The sequence below is a fragment of the Chiloscyllium plagiosum genome, unplaced genomic scaffold (genome assembly GCF_037043375.1).
Source record: "Chiloscyllium plagiosum isolate Xiang-an unplaced genomic scaffold, Cpla_swu_hap1 HiC_scaffold_14, whole genome shotgun sequence".
Lineage (NCBI taxonomy): Eukaryota > Metazoa > Chordata > Chondrichthyes > Orectolobiformes > Hemiscylliidae > Chiloscyllium > Chiloscyllium plagiosum.
The window spans coordinates 107,525,630-107,544,745 of NW_028270152.1; the positions used below are offsets into that span (position 1 = coordinate 107,525,630).

A 19,116-nucleotide genomic window follows, 5' to 3' on the forward strand; every position below is an offset into this window, starting at 1 on the left:
AGAGGACTAAAAGATCATGGCCAAAACAGGCATGTCTTCCATCCCTTCTCGTGGAAGCCTTGGGTACAACCCGTCTCCCCACGGGATTTATATATTGACAAACTTTCCAGCGCATCCATCTTCTTAACATCAACCTTTCGATAGTATCAGTCCCTTTCCCTCCTCTCTAAACAAAATCCAGCTATTCTCCAGCCTCCAAATGCAGCCTCATGGAATTGAGTCTGCACGAGAGGATATGAATAAGTAAATAATAAATCCGGAAGTGACTGGACAGAACGGGATTATTGTTTATCGAGATAAATATTTAAGTCATTGTTTAAGTGTGCATATTATTCACTACAACAAAAAGAATTAAGGAAACAATGCAGAGCCGAATGTACGGCGCACTAAATGCAGTACCAACGCTGCAGGTTTCAATTCACAGCTTGTCCATTCAAAGAATTCACTGGCTCATACTTGTCACTCAGTCAGACAATACAACCGTTGATGACTGAGGAGATATATAAATTCACTTGCACATTGAGGGTTTTTCTGTTCTGGACATTGTTCCAGTGTTGTCGTCAGCATATTTGTGCCAGGAACAAGTCCACAGTCGCTCTAAATAGGCAGAAGCCATTACTAATTTTGCAGTCCATTCTCCTTGGTATTTCACAGTGTGATTGAGCTCATTTCCGAATTGATGCTGAGTTACACTCGAAAAGAAATTATTGGCAAATATGCTGAGGAGCTGTATCATGGCAGATGCGCGTTCTGTTGTCATGTGGTGATCTGAACGGGAGGTATAAAACTCAATGTTTTAGTTCGCACATATATATAATAAAAAAGCCCAGTAGCCAATGAAACCATGAAAGTGTCAGATATACTAAAGAGTAAAATAATGGATCTCCTTCCTCTCCAATGGTGCAGTCCTGGAGTCCATGTCACTCTCTAGGAATCACGACATTGCGACTGTCAGAATGTTGAGCAGCAAAACAAGAACAGACGGGAGAAATGAAACATGATAAATGCGGTCCATGACGCGTAAGCAACAAAGCTGAGTTTCAAACCCGCATTTCCATGGACCAATACCAATCATAAATCGAGCTTCCTGTATAAAGCCTCGATGATGAGGTTATAAACAGCCCAGTACGGTCACTGCTGTTAGAACCAAAGTCGGTGTTTTGTTTTTCAGTGTAGTGCATTGTTTTATGCTTTTCAACACAAATGGCCAGAAAAATAAATCAGAGGGGAAAACTACAGTGAGCCAGTGAAACATCGCTGGCTGCAAATTTCAAAGTGGCCATGAGAGAACCAACACGTGTGATCAGCCGGCACGAATTTTGGAAACAATTTGCAGCTATCCACCACCATATAACTCCGGTGAGAACGACCATGCGATTGTAAAGAATGCTTTTGAAGAAAGAACAGTTGCTGCGGGGGAGAGGATGACAAATGAAATGCATTTAACGAAAGGAGACGAAAGAATAATCTCAGAGCTTTCTTATCAGATACAAAGGCAACGACGCAATTAACATGTCTAGACGGATTTTTTACCGTTTCCTGTACATTTTCAATAAGGAAACCAAATTTTGCTCTATACTTCTGTTCAATTTCCTTTGCTAGAAATGGGAAATCACTTCTCATTGATTTACTCAATACCGTAATTGAGAAAGAAAAGCACGAGATCCATGTGAATGGCCGAAGTCAGGTGCAGTGAAGTCAGGAAGGGATGAAATGTTTTGTAAATAAAGTTATCCGACAGCATCAGAGCACACTTTCAGTGGGACATGATCAAGTTTAAACTGAGGTTAATCGAATGAGACAAAATATACTTGGATCGTAAACAGAGTCCAAGTCGCAATTAACATTTCTAGGATGAGGTTTTAATCGTTTTCCGGCATTTCTATGGTGGAGAATGATATTATCTCTCTCTATTTCTGTACAATTAACATTGATTTTTAAAAAAGCTTATTATTTATTTACTCAATACACTAATTTAATAAAACAATGCATGGGATCCACTTGATGGCTGAAGTAAAGTGCAGTGAAGTATGCAACTGGCAAAGTGTTTTGTCAATTAGAGTATCCAATGGTATAAGTTCGGATCTGGCACCAGTTTGAAAGCTGGTGAAGTGTGACGGCAAAAGATTCATTTCGACATGTTAAGCAGAATGAGAGACTGTGCTCTGCTCAGGCAGAATGTATGAGAAATGTGGAAATTGAATTAATATTTTCTAAGACGTTTGGAACTCCACAACTAGCTGATGAAGTAGCAGCGCTTCTAAAGCTCGTGTTTCCAAACAGACCTGTTAGGTTAGATTAGATTACTTACAATGTGGAAGCAGGCCCTTCGGCCCAACAAGTCCAACACCGACCCTCCAAAGAGCAACCCACCCGTACCCATTACCCTACATTTACCCCTTCACCGAACACTACGGGCAATTTAGCATGGCCAATTCACCCAACCTGCACATTATTTTTGACTGTGGGAGGAAACCGGAGCACTCAAAGAACACTTCCTTCTTCATAAGATCAAAAAGGCCCATTCGAAGCTTTGCCCAAAAGTTCCCAAATGCTGAGATTTCAAAAATTGTTCCTTGACACTCGAGCTATTGTACAATATATAACTGTCAACAGAATGATGACTTCCACCTTAATCCTTGTTTTTATATTTAAAATATTTATCTCAAACAGTTATTCTTTCCCTGTATTAAAAAGATTACACTTAATTTTAAACCATGATTATGTAATTTTAAGGGATTGGGGCTTCCATTTCTAAAGTCTCTTAGCAGCCTAAACAATGTTAGAACAGATTTATGTGAGTAGATAAGGATCATCCAACATGATGCCAGAGCACAAAAGGGTTAATCTGAAAAAAATGCCAAAGCATTACAGATAGAAAATGAAAAATGGCAAAAAATATCCTTGGTGCTGACGAAACACCACTTACCCCAGACTTCCCCATTTCTTCTTCCCGTAATTGTGAGCCATGAATATTGAAGCGTGGATTTAGGAAGAAAGACAGAGAAGGATCACAAGCTCAGACAGAAAAGACAAGATCTCAAACATGTAGTAACAGATGCCAAGGGACATAACAGTCATCAAAACATAAACTGACAGAGTCATAAACAGAGTCTTAAATAAAAATATTTTTCAATCCAGTACAGTGACTTTCATCACTGTAGAAAGTACATCATAAAACTTTTAGTATGTTAATATTGAAAAATTGAAGGCGGGAATGAAATTATATTTTGTCAATGTTCTCTATAAAGAAAAATGCAGAAGTTATTCTAATCATGATATGGATAATTATACATGAATAGGAAAAGGTCATCTAATAATTAGACCTGTCGAGCTAAAGCTTGGCGTTGTGTGATTTCTAACTTTGAAAATAACGTTGGGTTTCTCCAGAGAGCAACGGTTATGAAACTCAAGTGACGACAGCTTGACAGAATAAGGTAGTTTGGAATAATTGAAGCAAGAATGGAAGTGTTCTATTAATAGTTCATGCATTTAATAGCATACTATGTCAGTATTTTATCACACACCGCAACCGCTCCAGGGCAGTTAACAATGAGGCACATTGCAGGAGTGACACTTGGTCCATTCCAGACATCAACCTCCCCTGTCTTGACATCTCCATTTCTATCTCGGGTGCAATCTCCAGGCGGATGAGTGCGAGAAAACCCACAGACTCTCATCTCGAGACGAACGACACCCTTTCCCTGCCAACAACAGGCAGGTAGTCCACTGCATTCACGCAATACTTCAGCTGATACTGCATCTGCTTGGATGAAGAGACATTCCACTATCAAGCATCATATATGTCCACCCATTTTGATCAAAGTGAAATTCAGAGAGCCCTCGAGCGCACCTCCTCCATTCCCCACTGCGCTGCTCTCAAAACCCCTTTACACAAATTAAGATAAGTTCACCCTTGCGTTCAGACAACGGCTGACCAGTCTGTACATTCAACCAATAATCCTTAAACATTTCTAACAACTCTAATTGAACCACAACACCAAGAATACGTTGCTCTCCCCACCCCCTACCCCTCATGAGTACATCAAGTCTCGTTCCAGTCCCCAAATGTTTGGTGACATTGCCCCGTAAACGCTCCCGAACCCAAATGCACATTCCCATACGACTTAAGGCATGGAAATACTATTGGCACACTACCACTCACTCACCTCCATCCCGGGTCCCAAACTGTCTTTCCAGGTAGAACTGATGTTCACCTTCTGCTCTCCAAACTAGTTGACTGTATCCAGTGGTTCGGATTAGGTCTACTCGTCTTCAGCGAGAGCAAGAGTAAACTGGGGCCACGTTTCACTAAGCATCTCAGCCTGGCCTGCAGGAGCCGGCCTGACCTCCTAGTCGTTGACTGTTGTAATTCGTTTTCCAGCATGTCCATCCTTCGCCTCTTCTTTGCCACAGCGTATCTGACTGCAGGTTGTGGGAAACGGCACCTCATTCTCTGCGTGCAGAGAATATAGACTGCATTGAGTTCTCAAATCTTAAATACCTTCATTTCCTATCCCCCAGCACCATTCCAGCCCCTCCCCTGTCCCCCTCTTCCATTCCACTAACCAAGCATTTTTTCCAGGAACAAAACGAATGCATTGTTCCCATCAACCAACCAGGCCGTACCCTCTATTTGATTTCACGTGTCCCGAACACACAACACTGCGATCCTCAACCACGACCCTGCTTCATCTATGAATCCACTTACACCCATCTCCAGGACTGAAGGAAGGTCACACCCGAAACTTTGACATCTTCACCTCCTGATGCTGCCAGACTTCCCTTGTTTTCCAAGCCTCCTGCTTGTCTGCCTTGGATTTCACCATCTGCAGTTTTTTTTGTCTCTTCTGATGTCACACGTCGGCCGACTGATTTCCTCCACTAAACGAAACAGGGAGAAAACTTGTCATGATGCGAGTTTATTTAATCATTAAATTCAAATTTATCGACTATGATTGGATCAGAATCTATATACATATAGTTATGCTGAGATTACGATATCTGAGCTTTTACCAGAATTCCTTACATTTGCTTAGAGTTCAATGCAATTTTAGCTCAGTGGCCTTGTGTCAAAGTTGTTCGCACTGCTTCCTCACAGCGCGAGACAACCAAGTTCAGTTGCAGCCTCGGACGACAGCTTGTGTGGAGTTTGCACGTTCTTCCCATGTGTGAGTAAGTTTTCTCCAATATTCAGAACACGTGCACATCAGGTGAATTGACCAAGCGAAATTGTCCATTGTGTTCAGGGATGTGTAATTTAGGTACAATCGTCAGGCAAAATGCAGAGTAATCGGGTCGGGGTATGGATCTGAATGGGATACTCTTCGAAGGTTCAGTGTGGACTTGTGGGGCCAAGTGGCCTGTTTCCACAGTATAGGGATTCCATTTTTAAAAAAAAAGAGAAAAAGAATCTTCCCCGTGTGTGTGTGAGTTTCCTCCGGGAGCTCCGGTTTTTGTCTTTAATCCAAATATATGCAGGTAAGGTGAATTGGAGATGAAACATTGCACATCGTGTTCAAGGTTATGTAGGTAAGGTTCAAAAGTCAGGAGTAAATCTGAAGCAATAGAACAGGGAACTGGTTACTCTTCGGAGGGTCGTTGTGGTCATTTTGGCTATATGGCCTGTTTCCACACTGTCAGCAATCTGTGAAGGATTCCACTGCAGCCGTGCTTCTTTAACAAACCTAACAGTAAATGGTTCAAGAGCCATATCAATTATTAATCCCTCTGGCCTTTGAAGTTAGTGACAGGTAAGCGAAGGGTGAAAACTAAGTTTAATAATTCCACACGGCCGATTTTTATGCAACTAAATTAAATTCCAGACCATCAGACTTGTGCTTTTGCAATTTCTGTCAGAAAGGCTTTTTTTATGTTCAGTTACAAAATACTGGGTTATGAAGATATTGATCCAACATTGGACTCAAATGCGGTTTAGAATTTCGGAATGGTAACAGGTTTATGGAAGAAACTGTTATACTGAAACTAACATAGTTGCATCAAGTGTGGCCAATTTGCAATATTGCTCAATAAGACAGAATTCTGTCAAGAATAAAAAATCAGCTTCTCCCGTGAATTATTGTGCACGGTTTGTTAGTTTCACAGCTTCTCCCATCCATCTCAATACCATTTCATCTCTTTCTATCGCTCTAATTTATTCTCCACCCCTTGCTGTCACTCTCTCTCAGGCACTCCCAATTGCCATTTTGCGTCTCCTACTCAACTCTGCAAAACACAGTCTCCTCTCAAACCAGCAGTTGCTTCCTCCTGTGTGTTTCTTCACTCGGTCTGTGTGATCTCTTCATCCTTTGATCTAACCTAATCTGTTAACGATCATGCTCGCTCTACCCACATCCATACCTGTACTGACTTCTTCCTGATCAATTTCTGTGCCTGCATGTGCTCGATGTTATTCGCTTTCTAAATTACAATAATCTCTGATCTTTGTCTCCCCTTATTTAAAATCTTACTACCATCTGTTTTAGGCTCGGTTATGCACAATATTTTACAACATCAGACTGATAGTCAATATTGTAAAATCCGAATAAACATAAACCTCAGAATTGGGTGAGACAATTTCCAGCTTCCTCTACGTATTATAGGGACTGGAAAACAGAGTTTTCCTCCTGAAAAGATTTATATCAAACGGTTTTTCTTGGCACAGTGACTCAATGGTTAACACAGCTGCTTTTGGGTAGCTGGATTGGACATTCTTTGGAAGATTGGTGTGGATTCCATGGACTGAACGGCCGGCCTCCACAAGAAAGGTATTTGGTTATACGTATTCTGATCACCAGGCTCACAAGTAAAACCTGGGAAAAATTGATGACTGTCCACTCCCATCTCTTGGCCAGAAGTCCTTTTCTCAACAACAACTCTCAAGGAAAATGACAATTCGTTAACCCTTTGAAGATACAATTAAAAATACATAAGTTGCTCATTTATCCCTTAGAGCCTGCATTGCTAATAGATAATTTCACTCACCTTCATCCTCATTTCGACATGCATGAATATTTCTGAATATCCCTGCTTTTCTTTCACTTCATTGGTCATCAAGGAACTAGCTCTGCCGTCATGACTTCTTTTCATTAAAAATATCATTCATTAACCTTTGATGCCCAGAATTCTGCAGACTCACAACTACCCCTGAGAGAACGAAAACACCACACTGTTTAAATATACATGCCCCGTTTTGTTAAAGTAGGACTGAATGCTAGAAATTAACAAAGCAAACTCGTTGCAAATACAACGCAATCTAAAGCAGTGTAACACTGTGCACAGACTAACTCACTTTGCTCAATTTTGAAACGCAACAAGATGTTCTGAAATAAATCAATTTGAACTGTATTAAGAACATACAGAGCTCACATTGATGTTCAACATCAGCAAATTACAAAGGAGATAACCAGGGATCTGAACAGCTGCTAGAATCGGCTAGTGACTTCGCTCTAACTCATCAATTACTGCTTCTTCCATTTCTTAGATAAGAAGCTGTTTTAATTAGTCTGGAATTGATAGTTCAACAAGATCCTCTGAACTGACCCATTCAAGTGGGTCCTAGAATACAGTTGAAATACATCCTCACTAACATGGTTGTGCATCTCATCATTGATATTCGTTGAACTCACTTGAGCAAAAACCTTACATCAGCTGCTATGATACCGTTTTCAAAAATATGTTATAACTGCTCAAGAAATAAAATCACAAATTGATGTCAACACTTCTGACCAAACGCACATCGCGGAATTCATTAAGGAGTGATCCCTCAACAATGAAGGGTTGCTTCATGGCCTTCACTTATCTCAATGACGTTACTGATGAAGGGTTACTGGACTCGATAGGTTACCTCTGATTTTTTTTCACAGATGCAGCCAGAATTGCCGAGTTTCTCGAAAAGATTTTGTTTATTTTGTATATTTTACAGACAGTGCACACCTTGTGTATTTCATTTAACATGTTACTGTTGTATTTGCCAAATGTAGAGAAGTCACTCACAGAGTGAGACCGATTTGGAGGTGCCGGTGTTGGACTGGGGTGTACAAAGTTAAAAGTCACACAGCACCAGGTTATAGTCCAACAGGTTTAATTGGAAACCAACTAGCATTCAGAGCGACGCTTCTTCATCAGGTGATTGTGGAGGGCTCGATCGTAACAAAGAATTTATGCCAAAAATTTGCAGTGTGATGTGACTGAAATTATACGTTGAAACATTGATTGTCTGTTAAGCCTTTCATCTGTTAGAATACAGTGATAGATAGTTTCGGAGTGAGACCGATTCCATTGTCTTCCTGGAATTTCTCGTTCTGATTTTGTCTGATGCACGTTTGATGACATTGAAACTTCAGAATCTAGTCCAGTGACAGCTGTGGGAATTGTTCCGAACTGGACAAGCGCCGTTCACAACTTTTCAAGACGAAACCCCAGATCGTAAACTTTATTGTTTTAAAGGCATGCAAAAAGTGCAGTGTTCCAGATGTGATTAATTTCTTCAAGCTCCTAGGCTTTAAGCAAAACACACTTTCTTCTTTAAAAAAAAAGTTAACACACCGCAAAGAATGCAAAATTGGCATCACTTCCACTCTATTAAATGGTTGACCAAACGTATACTTTGTTCAACTATTAATCCTCAACTGTTAAAATGTAGCAGCACCACCAAAACCCATGATTTCCGAAGAAGTGTGACTGGAGACGCAACGTTAACTCGGGTTACTGTCTCGAGATGCTGCCAACCCTGCTGGCTTTTTTTCCAGTATTTGCTGGGGTTTTTTCTCCCATAAACACAGATTCTTCATTTTAACCTGCTATCTTCAGTCATGAAGAAAGGAAAAATAATAAAAAGAAAAACGCTGGAGCGGCAGACAGAGTACGCCAGTTTTTTTTCAGCAAAAGGGGCAGATCTGTGTCTATGAGCTTCAATCTCTTTCCAAATCCCACCCCAACTTAAAATGATGCGAAAACTAAAAACCTGTTTCCCGGTGAGAATGAGTCCACCCATATATGCTGCTTTTGTTTACTTCAACAAAAGGAAACAATTCAAGGATCTCAATGCTGTTTAGCCACTGTTTCTGAAGCAGACATTGCAACAACATTCGGGCAAAATAATTTTCGCAAGAGAACCAGTACACAGTTATTAGATTAGATTCCCGACAGCATGGAAACAGGACTTTCGGTCCAACAAGTCCACACCGATCGTCCAAAGTGAAACCCGCCAGGACTCATTCCTGTACCAATAATTACACCTGACTAACGCATCTAACACGATGGACAATTTAGCATGGCCAAATCACTTGACCACCACATCTTTGGATTGTGGAAGGAACTGGAGCACTCAGAGGAAACTCCAGCAGACACGGAGGGAATGTGCAATCTCCACATAGACAGTCGCCCGAGGAGGGAATCCAACTATCTGCAAATAATAATAAGCAAAGCTTACTCGGTAGAAAGCTTCCTCAATAAGTCTCAAGAAGTCTCATAACATCCCGGGCTAAGTACATGTCTTCTTTGGCAACACTTAAACTTCCTCTTCCTCGAAAGCCTGTGCACAAATCGCAGCCGGAAATAGTTGAGAGAATAATCAATGTTGTTCAGACAGCGCCTTCCAAACTCACTCTCTATTGTCTACAAGAGCAAGGACAGTAGATATTTCAGAACATCATCGTCAGATCCGCACTAAGCCTTCGTCAATCTCATTTGCCAAAACAAAATTCTGTTCCTTAACCATCGCTGAATTGGGAGATGCTATGGCTTTGACAGGTGCATTTTATGCTCTATTTTGTTTTTGAAATTAGTGGACGTTGAGACAGAATTGGCGAGTGTTCTACCTGAAGCCTTCAAAGCAAAACGTTTATGAGCCCTTGTATTTAATTTGATGCAAGAGAAGAAGCCAGATTGTGAGGTATCCCACAAAATCACAGTTTTAGTTTCAGCTTTCTGTAGCTTTTGTGGTTGTGAAAGCTACAAGTCTCTCTCTCTCTCTCTCTCCAATTCTCTCTCTTTGTCTGCAACTCTCTCCCTCATCTCTCTCCCTCTCTCTCCGTCTTTCTGTTTGTTCTAGTTAAAAGTTGAGTTGCTCTTTCTGGTGGTACAACTGCAAGTGAGACAATCAATGCAACTGAATTAGGATTTTTGTCCACGTGTGGTGCTGATGAGGCATTTATACGTTTGAATTGCTAATGGTAATTGTTTTGTAGGGATTAAAACTAGATCAGACAGGTGAACTTCATAGAATATTATTTAATATGAATCAGCCAGGGATTATTGACTGACAGATAAAATTAAAGTGTGGGAGGTTCTTTCCTCTCTAAGAGACTGTCTCTGACGAAGCCGAACTTATGTCAAGTGTTACGCACTTGTCCTAAACCTTGCCTGGGTAATGGGATGCCGGCGTCTATGGAGTAATTTCAATGCACAGAAAAGTAAAACAAAAGTGTGACTGAAACATTGGCTCACAATAACAGTCATTGATTTGGAGTAAGCATTTCAGCCATCCAGCCAATATTTGGAAAACTGAACACATTAGATCCAAAAGTTTAAAAATTGGCCAAGCATGACTTAAAATAGAATCTTGTTTCTGACACAGATTTGCTAGTTCCAAAGTCATCCTGAGTTTGGACGACGCTCTGTCATCTTAAATCTTACCTTTACAAAATCTGCTCTCAATGACTTTCGGAGATACATTGTCAAGACACTAGCACTTTTCAGGACGAATACAAGTTTGTCCATTCCACATGGGAAACAAAATGGTAACTTTTCCAACAGACTGAGGGGCTGTGGGGGTGGGGGAGATTTGAACGAATTTGATGTTGTCGTTGTCAACGTGAATTCACGCAGTAGCATTTCCCATGAATATTTTCAACTTGTCCTCTGGATCTCATTGCTGGTTAGAAACGTAATTCACTTGCTGAATAAAATTTTGCAAACAGACGACATTGCAAATGGATAGGGATCATCGAAACATCTGTTCGCAATTCTGATCGACAATTTGCTCAATTTGCTGTTACTCATGCGAATGACATAACGCTGAGTGAGAGTGGTTTAATCCCGCCGTGTCTTACTAGGCCATGCACGTTGAGCGCTGTTGCATTGCTTATGTCCATAGGCAGATCCGAACCACCGAAGCCAAAGCCAGCTGTACTGCTCCAGCAAGCAGCCTCACTCAGAAACAGACTTGCAGGCAACGATTCCCGTTGTTTCAGCTTCAGCTAGACTGAAACCAAAGGTAATGGCCTCGATGTCTCCAGATCATTGGACTGACACTGAATAAACAGCAGTGAACTGCTAAACTCACATTATCATTTGGCATTGTTAATCACGGACCGCATTAAAACCAGGGATTTATAAAGTGGAACCCTTCAGAGCTGCTTCCAGCATTTTATAGAGCAAAATGTCCAGTTTCCTCTGAAATCCTGTCCTTTTGCTTTTTCACGGCCATTCTTACCAGGTTTGCTAACAATGTGCACACTGCCATTCTAGCTAAACAGTCCATGTATATGTCTGGTTGAATGACCAACACACCGCCCCTCCACCCCAATGATTACGTATGCGAAATGAAGATGGGTGCATGGTGTTTCCTTCAATGTGCCAACTCTCCAAACCCAAGTTATTGCCAGTCACTGATAGTCGGAACAGCCAGTTCTCGGGATCAGTCACCTCCCTGTCTTCAGATCTGCAAGCGACTTCCTGGATGGTATCGTTGACTGGTCTTTTTTTGGCACACGGCACGCCCCTTGAGGGAAATGTACACCATATCCAAACGGGAACTCTGCTTCACTCTCTCTTTCTTCGAGAATTTATGATCTTACTTTCTAGGCAATAAGGAATTGTGGCTCAATGTTCAACTCGGACAAACGTAGATGAATCTGTCGGTGTCAGGGACGGTTGTCTTGGACAAAAAGCAGCGCTCCTATTGGGCGCCTCACCTGCTTTGCTATGCTCGCTATTCAGTCATTGGACAATGAACCCTTTGTTCAGGGCAAATGCCTGTTGTATAAAAACAGGAGTTCATGTGGTTTCGATAGTCAGAAAACAGCGATGGCTCTCTTTGAGCTCCTCCTCCTTTTCTGCATATCTCCAGGTAAGATGCGGACTTCTTTGAAAAATTTTCCTCTTTTGTACGTTGACAGAGAAAAGGAACGCTGAGTAGGTGTCTAGGAAACGCCGTGACAAACAGCGGTTGTCGCTTCCCACTGCTCTGATGCTGATGGGAATTCACCGCTCTTTTGCTGCTCAAAGTGTAATCTGAAATGTTCCCTGCTCAGTGACAGCGATGGGAAAGTTGCATTAATTTATCGGTTCTATAAGATGCTTAGATGTTTGTATTCATATAATGCGAAATTCTGAGAGAGCTCAGAAAGCTTCCTCGGTTGCGTGGTTAGAGAGAAATCGATTTAGATTTAATTGGAACTCATCGATTTAAACGGAGCTATCGACAAAATTGCCCTTATGCTGAGGAAGTGAGTGATCGGAGGCCGTGTCAGAATGGGACAGGGCGTGGGATCCACTCCACAACCGGGCCCTGCAGTACCCATGAGTGGATATACTGTGGATTCTGAAAGTCGTCAACGCAGGGCGGCACAGTAGTTAGTACTGTTACAGGACAGCTTCAAGGAAGGGTTTGAATTTCACCATCGGCAACTGATTGCATGGACTCTCCCCTGTGTCAGCTTCGGTTCCATTAGGTGTTCTGGTTTCCTCTGACAGTCCACGGACGTGCAGATTATGTGTGTTGTCCGAAAATGCAGGGTGACAGGGAAACTGCGGCAGATGTGATGGACCAAATGGGCTCCCTTTACTCTGTTGGGAATTAATAACAACCAAAACTATTTTATAAAGTCAGCTGGTCTCGTATCATCCGCAGAGACAGAAAGCTGAGTTAATAGTTCATAACTGACACAAATGTCATTGATCTGAATCATTGTCAAAATTGTCGACAATGCAGTCAATAGTGACAAGCACTCTTGTATTTCTTTCGAAAAAAGGGTTAATGAGAACTGTGCCTAACAGCTATCCTGATTCCTGGGAGAGATAATATATCCCTTTATGGCGCGGTTTTACCAATAGCATTTCAGCAAAGCAAATTCTCATTATGACCTGAACAGTCTCTCTGGAAGCATTTTCCAGTCCAGAATCTGTTGAGTCCCGGGCAGCCACAGCTCCTGTGGCCAGTTGTGCCCTCATGCAGGAGAGACAAGAAACACATCAGTTCAAATGGCACAAAGAATCCTGTTCATTCTGGTCTGAGTGTCCCATACTGAAAAATCACCACAAGACATTGTCATTATTCAGATGGTAACTAAGGGGAATGATATTATACCTCTATGCAATCCTGGATTGTCCTATCCTTCTGGATCCTCCAACTCACTTCTCTACAGTAAACAAGCAAATCTGTAATTCTTCCACCTCTGAGCTTACCTTTAAAGTTAGCTCGGAAGAGAGGGAGAGAGAGAGAGAGAGAGATAAAGGCGAAAACTACTTCTGAAATCTTTATGAAGGACCTTGCTGTCCAGTGTTGCCAGTGTTCTCAATCCAGTTCTCTTTCCATCAGCCTAAATTCAGTTAATCTGATTAACCAGTCAGGGCCAACGCTCATTGATGCATGTCTTTATGGAAGAGTTATTGGAAATGATTGTAAAATGACTCGATTGCTCTGTGCAAGATGAAATGTGTTCTGAAGAGGGTTACAGTGGACCCGAAACATTGACGGTACATTCTCTGACTCCACAGCTGCTTCAAGAGTTGCTGAGTTTCTCGAGCAATTTAACTGTATCTTCTCCTCGGGTCTTGAAATTGCACGCATTCCCGAAGATAAACAGCGAGAGAATCACTTTTGTGCTCTTTTGTCTGAATTTCTTTTTTTAAAAAAATGTCAGTCGCCCCAAATCCACACTCAACTAAAATATGAAAACTGGTTCATTCATTGTCTTCAGGGAAACATTCCCTATTTAATCAGAATCTCTCCCATGTCTCTGAATTTTAGTTTGGGCCACAATGTCATGTTACCTGTGTGAGAACATCTCCCTTAAGCTCCAGTCGCAATGGAAGGAAGGTGTAGATATGGAAACACTGCAGCAGGAAGTCTGCAACTCGCTGCCTCATGAGTCCAATTTGGTGGTGAGTTTCAGTAAGAATGAGATGGAAGGTGCTGGGAAAAAAACATAACTGGAAGAAAATGTGCTTAGCTAAGGAAATATATCGTTTCCTTGAATGCATTTCAGGGAAGGTACACCAGGATGATCCTTTTGTATGGAGGGATTGATAATGAGCAAAGGCTAAACAGGTTGGGACATGAGGTGTTGGCAAGACAACCCAGAGTGGACTTACACAATTTGAGCTAGTGCCTGGGGAATGTTTTCGAATAGAGAGACCAAGGGGTACAGGTATATATTTACTTGAAGTGACGTCACAGGTCGTCAAGGTGATGAAAATGTATTTTTCGTGCTACATCCCTACATCGGTCAGAGCATTGAATGCAGGAGATAAGATGTCATATTAGAGCTGAATGAGAGTTTGGTGACACCACTTTTCGTAAAATGTGCATTATTCTGCTCACTCTGCTGCAGGAAGGATAATATTAATTTTGAAAAGGAGCAAGGAAAGATTTACAAGGCTGTTACCGAGACTGGAAGGTATGAGTTATAACGCGAGGCTGGGAAGGTTGGGAAGTTTTTTTCCTGGTGTTTAAAGGATGAGTGGGTACCATAATGAAATGTAGCAAATCATACGGCACAGAGATGAGGCAAATTGCCGTTGTCATCTCTATCAGTTGGATGGTCTGAAAATCAGCCAGCGTAATGTTAAGATGAGTGGCAAAAGACTTAAATGAGAAGAGAGGGGTAACCTTTTCATACAAAGGGCGGTGCGTGTGTGCAGCGAACTATTCGTGGAAGTGGTGGAGACTGGTACAATTCGAATATTCAAATGCATCTGCATGTAATCAGCTGAACACTTTTCTCTCTTGTCCACATGTTGTTCTGACAGTGCATGGATTTTGTCAAAGAGCACATGAGGATGATCACTAAAGCCGTGAAGATTCCGGGCACTTACGATCTTTGTGGGGTGAGTATCACAGAGTGGTCATTCATCACGCTATTTGACGCTGATGGCTAGCAATTGCAGTCCTCCTATTTCACCGCTCTGTGTACGTCAGAAAAACAGCGAGCGAGAGAGAGAGAGAGAGAGAGAGAGAGAGAGGGTGATCTCGCAATTCAATTAAGGGAATGCAGAGAGTCAGTGGGCCAAATTGCTCCGACTGCTCTCTGCTCCTTCACTTTTAGGAACTTGCTCTTCTCAACCTCTGTATCAGTCACAGAATGTGCACGAGAAGTTCAGTCATTCCATTGCAGTTTCCTGCTGAGGCAGAGCCTGAGAGTTTGGCGCTGTCCCTTATGGTAAAGAATACCCCAGCCACAACTCCCCGACACACACACACAAAAACACACGCACATACACATCCCCTCTGTCACATACGCGCGCTCTCACATCCTCTCCTTAAACCTACGCTCTCTCACGCGCACTCAGATACACACACTCGCCGACACACTCAACTCACTCTTACACACTCATACACAACTCATTCGTGCAAGCACGCTGAATCCAACCAACATGCAATTTCATACTTACACACTCAATCACACACTCACTCACACGAACATTGACACTCACGCATGACATATACACACAGAGAAGCACCAGCACATACACACTCACTCGCACTAACACAGACACACACACACACAAACACGCACACAAACAGGAAAGAAGGGTGTGTATATGTTATAGAATCGACTTGCACAAACCACAGTAGACGCTCCATAAATTTTCAGATTGAAATATCAGAGAATTTTTCTCGTTAAAGGAGGCCTACGTGCAGACATGTGCTGCGAGGCAGCAAATGATATTGTTGAAAGGTGAGAGAGGTTCCAGGATTTGAGTGGTCTCCTCCTGTTCCTGTGTTTTACTCGTGGATATGAAGAGTTAGTGTTACACGAAATGGAAGGGGAATCATTAAAGACCAATCGCTAGTCTTCCTTATTAAATTGGAGATGAAATCGAGCGAGGCTTCTAATTAAACTAGACAAGTCGATCGAAGGATAAATATGTTATTACCTAAGAACATGACATCAGGGAGGAAGCTGTACAGAGAGGGAGCCATGCTTTTTAAAGGAGTTGAAGATGTAGTCCAGAGGAATGAGAAATTTTATTTTAGAATGAGACCGGAAGGCTCAGTTCCAGCGCTTGAGAGTTCAATGTTAGTAAGGAAATTCCGAATCAGAAAAGTAAGAAGAGCCGAGAGGGGAAATGAGATGTCGTTGGCAGATTCGAGAAAGGAAAAGTGTACGGTTGTCTATAGGTATATCGGTTTAAAGAATGGCGAGAATAAGATTAGGGTCAATCAAGGATAGTAGTAGGAAGTTGTGGGTGGAGACAAAGGAGATTGGCGAAGAGCTAAATGAATATGTCTCCTCAGGAAACATGTTGTCATGGAGGAAACTGCGATACAGGCTAATAGACAAAAAGGGATTGAGGTTCTCAAGGAGGAGGTGTTAGCAATTTTAGATATTGTGAAAACCAGTATGACCGCCGGACCGAAAGAGATTGATCCCAGGATTCCCTGGGAAGCCAGGAAGGAGAGTGCAGAGCTTTTGACTTTGATCTTTATATCGTCATTGTCTGTAGAATTAGTGCCAGGAGATTGGAGGATTGCAAATGTTGTTCCCTTGTTCAAGAAGGGTAATAGAGACAACCATAGCAATTATAGAGCAGTGCGCCTTATTTCGGCTGTGGGTAAAGTCTTGGAAAGGATTGTAAGAGATATTATTTACAATCATCGAGAAATGAATAAATTGATAAGAGATAGGAAATGCGATTTTGTGAAGTGGAGGTCGTGCCTCACCAAACTTATTGGGTTCTTTGAGCAAGTGACCGAAAAGGTGGATGATGGTAAGGCGACTGATGTGGTGGGTATGGATTTCAGAAAGGCGTTTGGCAAGTTCGCTACCGTGGCTACTGCATAAAATGCGGAGGCGAGGCTTTGAGGGTGATCGGGCGTTTTGAATCAGAAATTGGCTAGCTGCAAGAGACACAGAATGTGGTTGATGGGAAATGTTCATCCTGGAGTTCAGCTACTAGTGTGCACGGCAATGATCTGCTTTGCAGCAACAGTTGATTTTCTTTTTTTTCATGAATGACCTCAATGAGGGCATAGTATCCCATGAGTTAGTAAAGTTGTGGAAGACCTTGTGATCGTTAGAATTGTGGATAGTGCTGAAGGATGAAGTAACACAAATGCAGGTAACTGTGCTATTGGTACGATACTTGGTAGGGTAGATGAGTAGAGGGATCACAGTTTCCATGAACGTTTGCCCATGGGCGTAGTCACCCAGGTTAAGGGGGTAGCTCAGAATGCATACGGTGTGGTAGAATTATTATGAGAGGGACTGCGTTTCACAGCCATGAGGTGATGCTCCAGGTGTACAGAACTCTGGTGAGGCTGCAAATTGCAGAATTGCTTACACTTCTGGTTAGAAGATGGATGTGGAAGTTACAGAGAGGGTTCAGAGGACATTTACCAGGATGCTGCCTGCTATGGAGGGAAGGTGTTACTGGGAAAGGCTGAGGGATTTGAGGCTGTTTTCCTCAGAGAGAACCAGTTTGAGAGGCGATTTATTGAGACGTATAAGGTCATCAGAGGGTTAGATCGGGTGGACGGTCAGAGCATTGCTATGTGTATGGAATGAGCTGCCAGAGGAAGTGTGGAGGCTGGTGCAATTGCATCATTTTAGAGGCATTTCCATGGTACATGAATAGGAAGGGCTTGGGGGCATATGGGCCCGGTGCTGGCAGGTGTGAATAGATTGTTGTTCACATCCAGGAAAACAGCGTGGTGCTTGCTATGTGTGGTTGACGAGAGAGTTGTGCTTCCATTAATGTCACCTTTGTGGATTTGCTTACAGGAACTGCACTTCTGTCCTTGGCTGCTCTGTAGACGTATAGGTGGATGTATCGCTGAAAATGGTGACGTTCCTCCTGTGTTTCGTCCATAGAAAACCCATCCAGTGTGAAGGAAGTTTGCACAAATTCACTGCCAGTCGTTTTGTCGAATATGGAATATTTATGGGACGCAGCCTGACAGGAACATTTCACCGTTTCCAATCAACAAAACATCTGTCTTTAAAATAAAATGATATGGGAAAACTGCAGGCAAAGTGAATTACTTCCATTTCGTAAACAATGTTCGCATGGACACGAGGGGCCAAAGTATCAGTTTCGATGCTATATACCACTGGGACACTTTGAACAATTCTCTATTCATTGAGCTTGACCTTTCAGCAATAGGAGACAAGAATAGAGACCTCCTTCACCCTCTCCCACTAATTGTGCCTTCCTGCCAAATTGCCCATCACCCGAGACCCCAGAAAAGCACCATTCCCTTCCATGCTCCTCGAACTCAAACCTGTGATGACTGATATTCACTGAGGTCATAACCAGACTGACTAATTGTCTGCATTTAATTCGGATCCCTCCTCATTTTTTGTCACTGCATTCACCCCCATAATAGCTCAGGGATAAAACTGTGCATCATCTCAACCTTGTCACCGTGATTCCAGCGTGTTCACCTAAAGGGTAAGACGCTGATTAAATGTTCACGCAAATTGGTAACCAATGGTGAAAATAGTGCCCGATGACGTCGATACCACATGTGCAGATGAGTGGGTGAATTGCTTCAAACTCCCAGCTGACTTGACCTTTCGATCTCTTTGCGTCATTTAGAGTGCTTATTTCTACGACGTTATGGCACCTCCCAGCCCCATCTTACCTTTACAGTGTCGTCAACACCATAACGTTTTATGGATGGCTTATGTCTCTCAAATCAGTTCTGCATTTTCCTGACATGTCTGCATTTTGTCCATTCCTCCGTCTTTCAGAAAGCTTGCTTTTATGTGTGGCATGGCTGGATCGAACAACATTCTGCAAAATTAAAAATGCACTTCCAGGCAAGGTATCACAACGACATTGAAGCAGAAAAAAAAGTGATTATATATTTGCTTCGAACTCACATTGAGGAACAGCACCAAAAATTCAGTCTTTCTGCCTGTTGTAAAATTTTATTTATGTTCT

The 19,116-nt window shown here is 42.2% G+C and overlaps 1 protein-coding gene and 1 long non-coding RNA gene across 4 annotated transcripts; one reads left to right on the forward strand and one right to left on the reverse strand.

The window, feature by feature from the left end:
- Positions 1 to 3,065: 3,065 nt before the first annotated feature.
- On the reverse strand, positions 3,066 to 11,512 carry LOC148148119 (uncharacterized). 2 transcript variants are annotated; one of them, XR_015759443.1, is made up of 4 exons: positions 10,639 to 11,512; positions 4,712 to 4,884; positions 4,170 to 4,456; positions 3,066 to 3,763 (listed from the first exon to the last, which is right to left on the reverse strand). It is a non-coding gene; the product is annotated as an uncharacterized LOC148148119 (long non-coding RNA). The 2 variants fall into 2 exon arrangements; XR_015759442.1 differs by lacking the exon at positions 10,639 to 11,512 and adding an exon at positions 5,030 to 5,402.
- A 263-nt stretch (positions 11,513 to 11,775) lies between these two features.
- Positions 11,776 to 18,197, forward strand: LOC148148120 (uncharacterized). Of its 2 annotated transcripts, none has more exons than XM_087994561.1 (4): positions 11,776 to 12,073; positions 13,976 to 14,109; positions 14,977 to 15,054; positions 17,952 to 18,197. In XM_087994561.1, exons 1-4 carry the CDS (start codon positions 11,929 to 11,931, stop codon positions 18,039 to 18,041), a joined length of 447 nt encoding a protein of 148 aa, XP_087850687.1. In that variant the 5' UTR covers positions 11,776 to 11,928; the 3' UTR covers positions 18,042 to 18,197. The 2 variants fall into 2 exon arrangements, with proteins under 2 accessions (XP_087850687.1, XP_087850688.1); XM_087994562.1 differs by having other exon boundaries at positions 18,042 to 18,197.
- Positions 18,198 to 19,116: the final 919 nt, after the last annotated feature.

What these genes read in the sequence shown, in the direction of transcription:
- LOC148148120 (XM_087994561.1), top strand. Translation starts at nt 11,929, where the DNA reads ATGCTCGCTATTCAGTCATTGGACAATGAACCCTTTGTTCAGGGCAAA. An exon ending in CCTTTTCTGCATATCTCCAG is followed by an intron (nt 12,074 to 13,975) that starts GTAAGATGCGGA and finishes TCTGAATTTTAG; the next exon opens with TTTGGGCCACAATGTCATGT. An exon ending in CTCATGAGTCCAATTTGGTG is followed by an intron (nt 14,110 to 14,976) that starts GTGAGTTTCAGT and finishes TTGTTCTGACAG; the next exon opens with TGCATGGATTTTGTCAAAGA.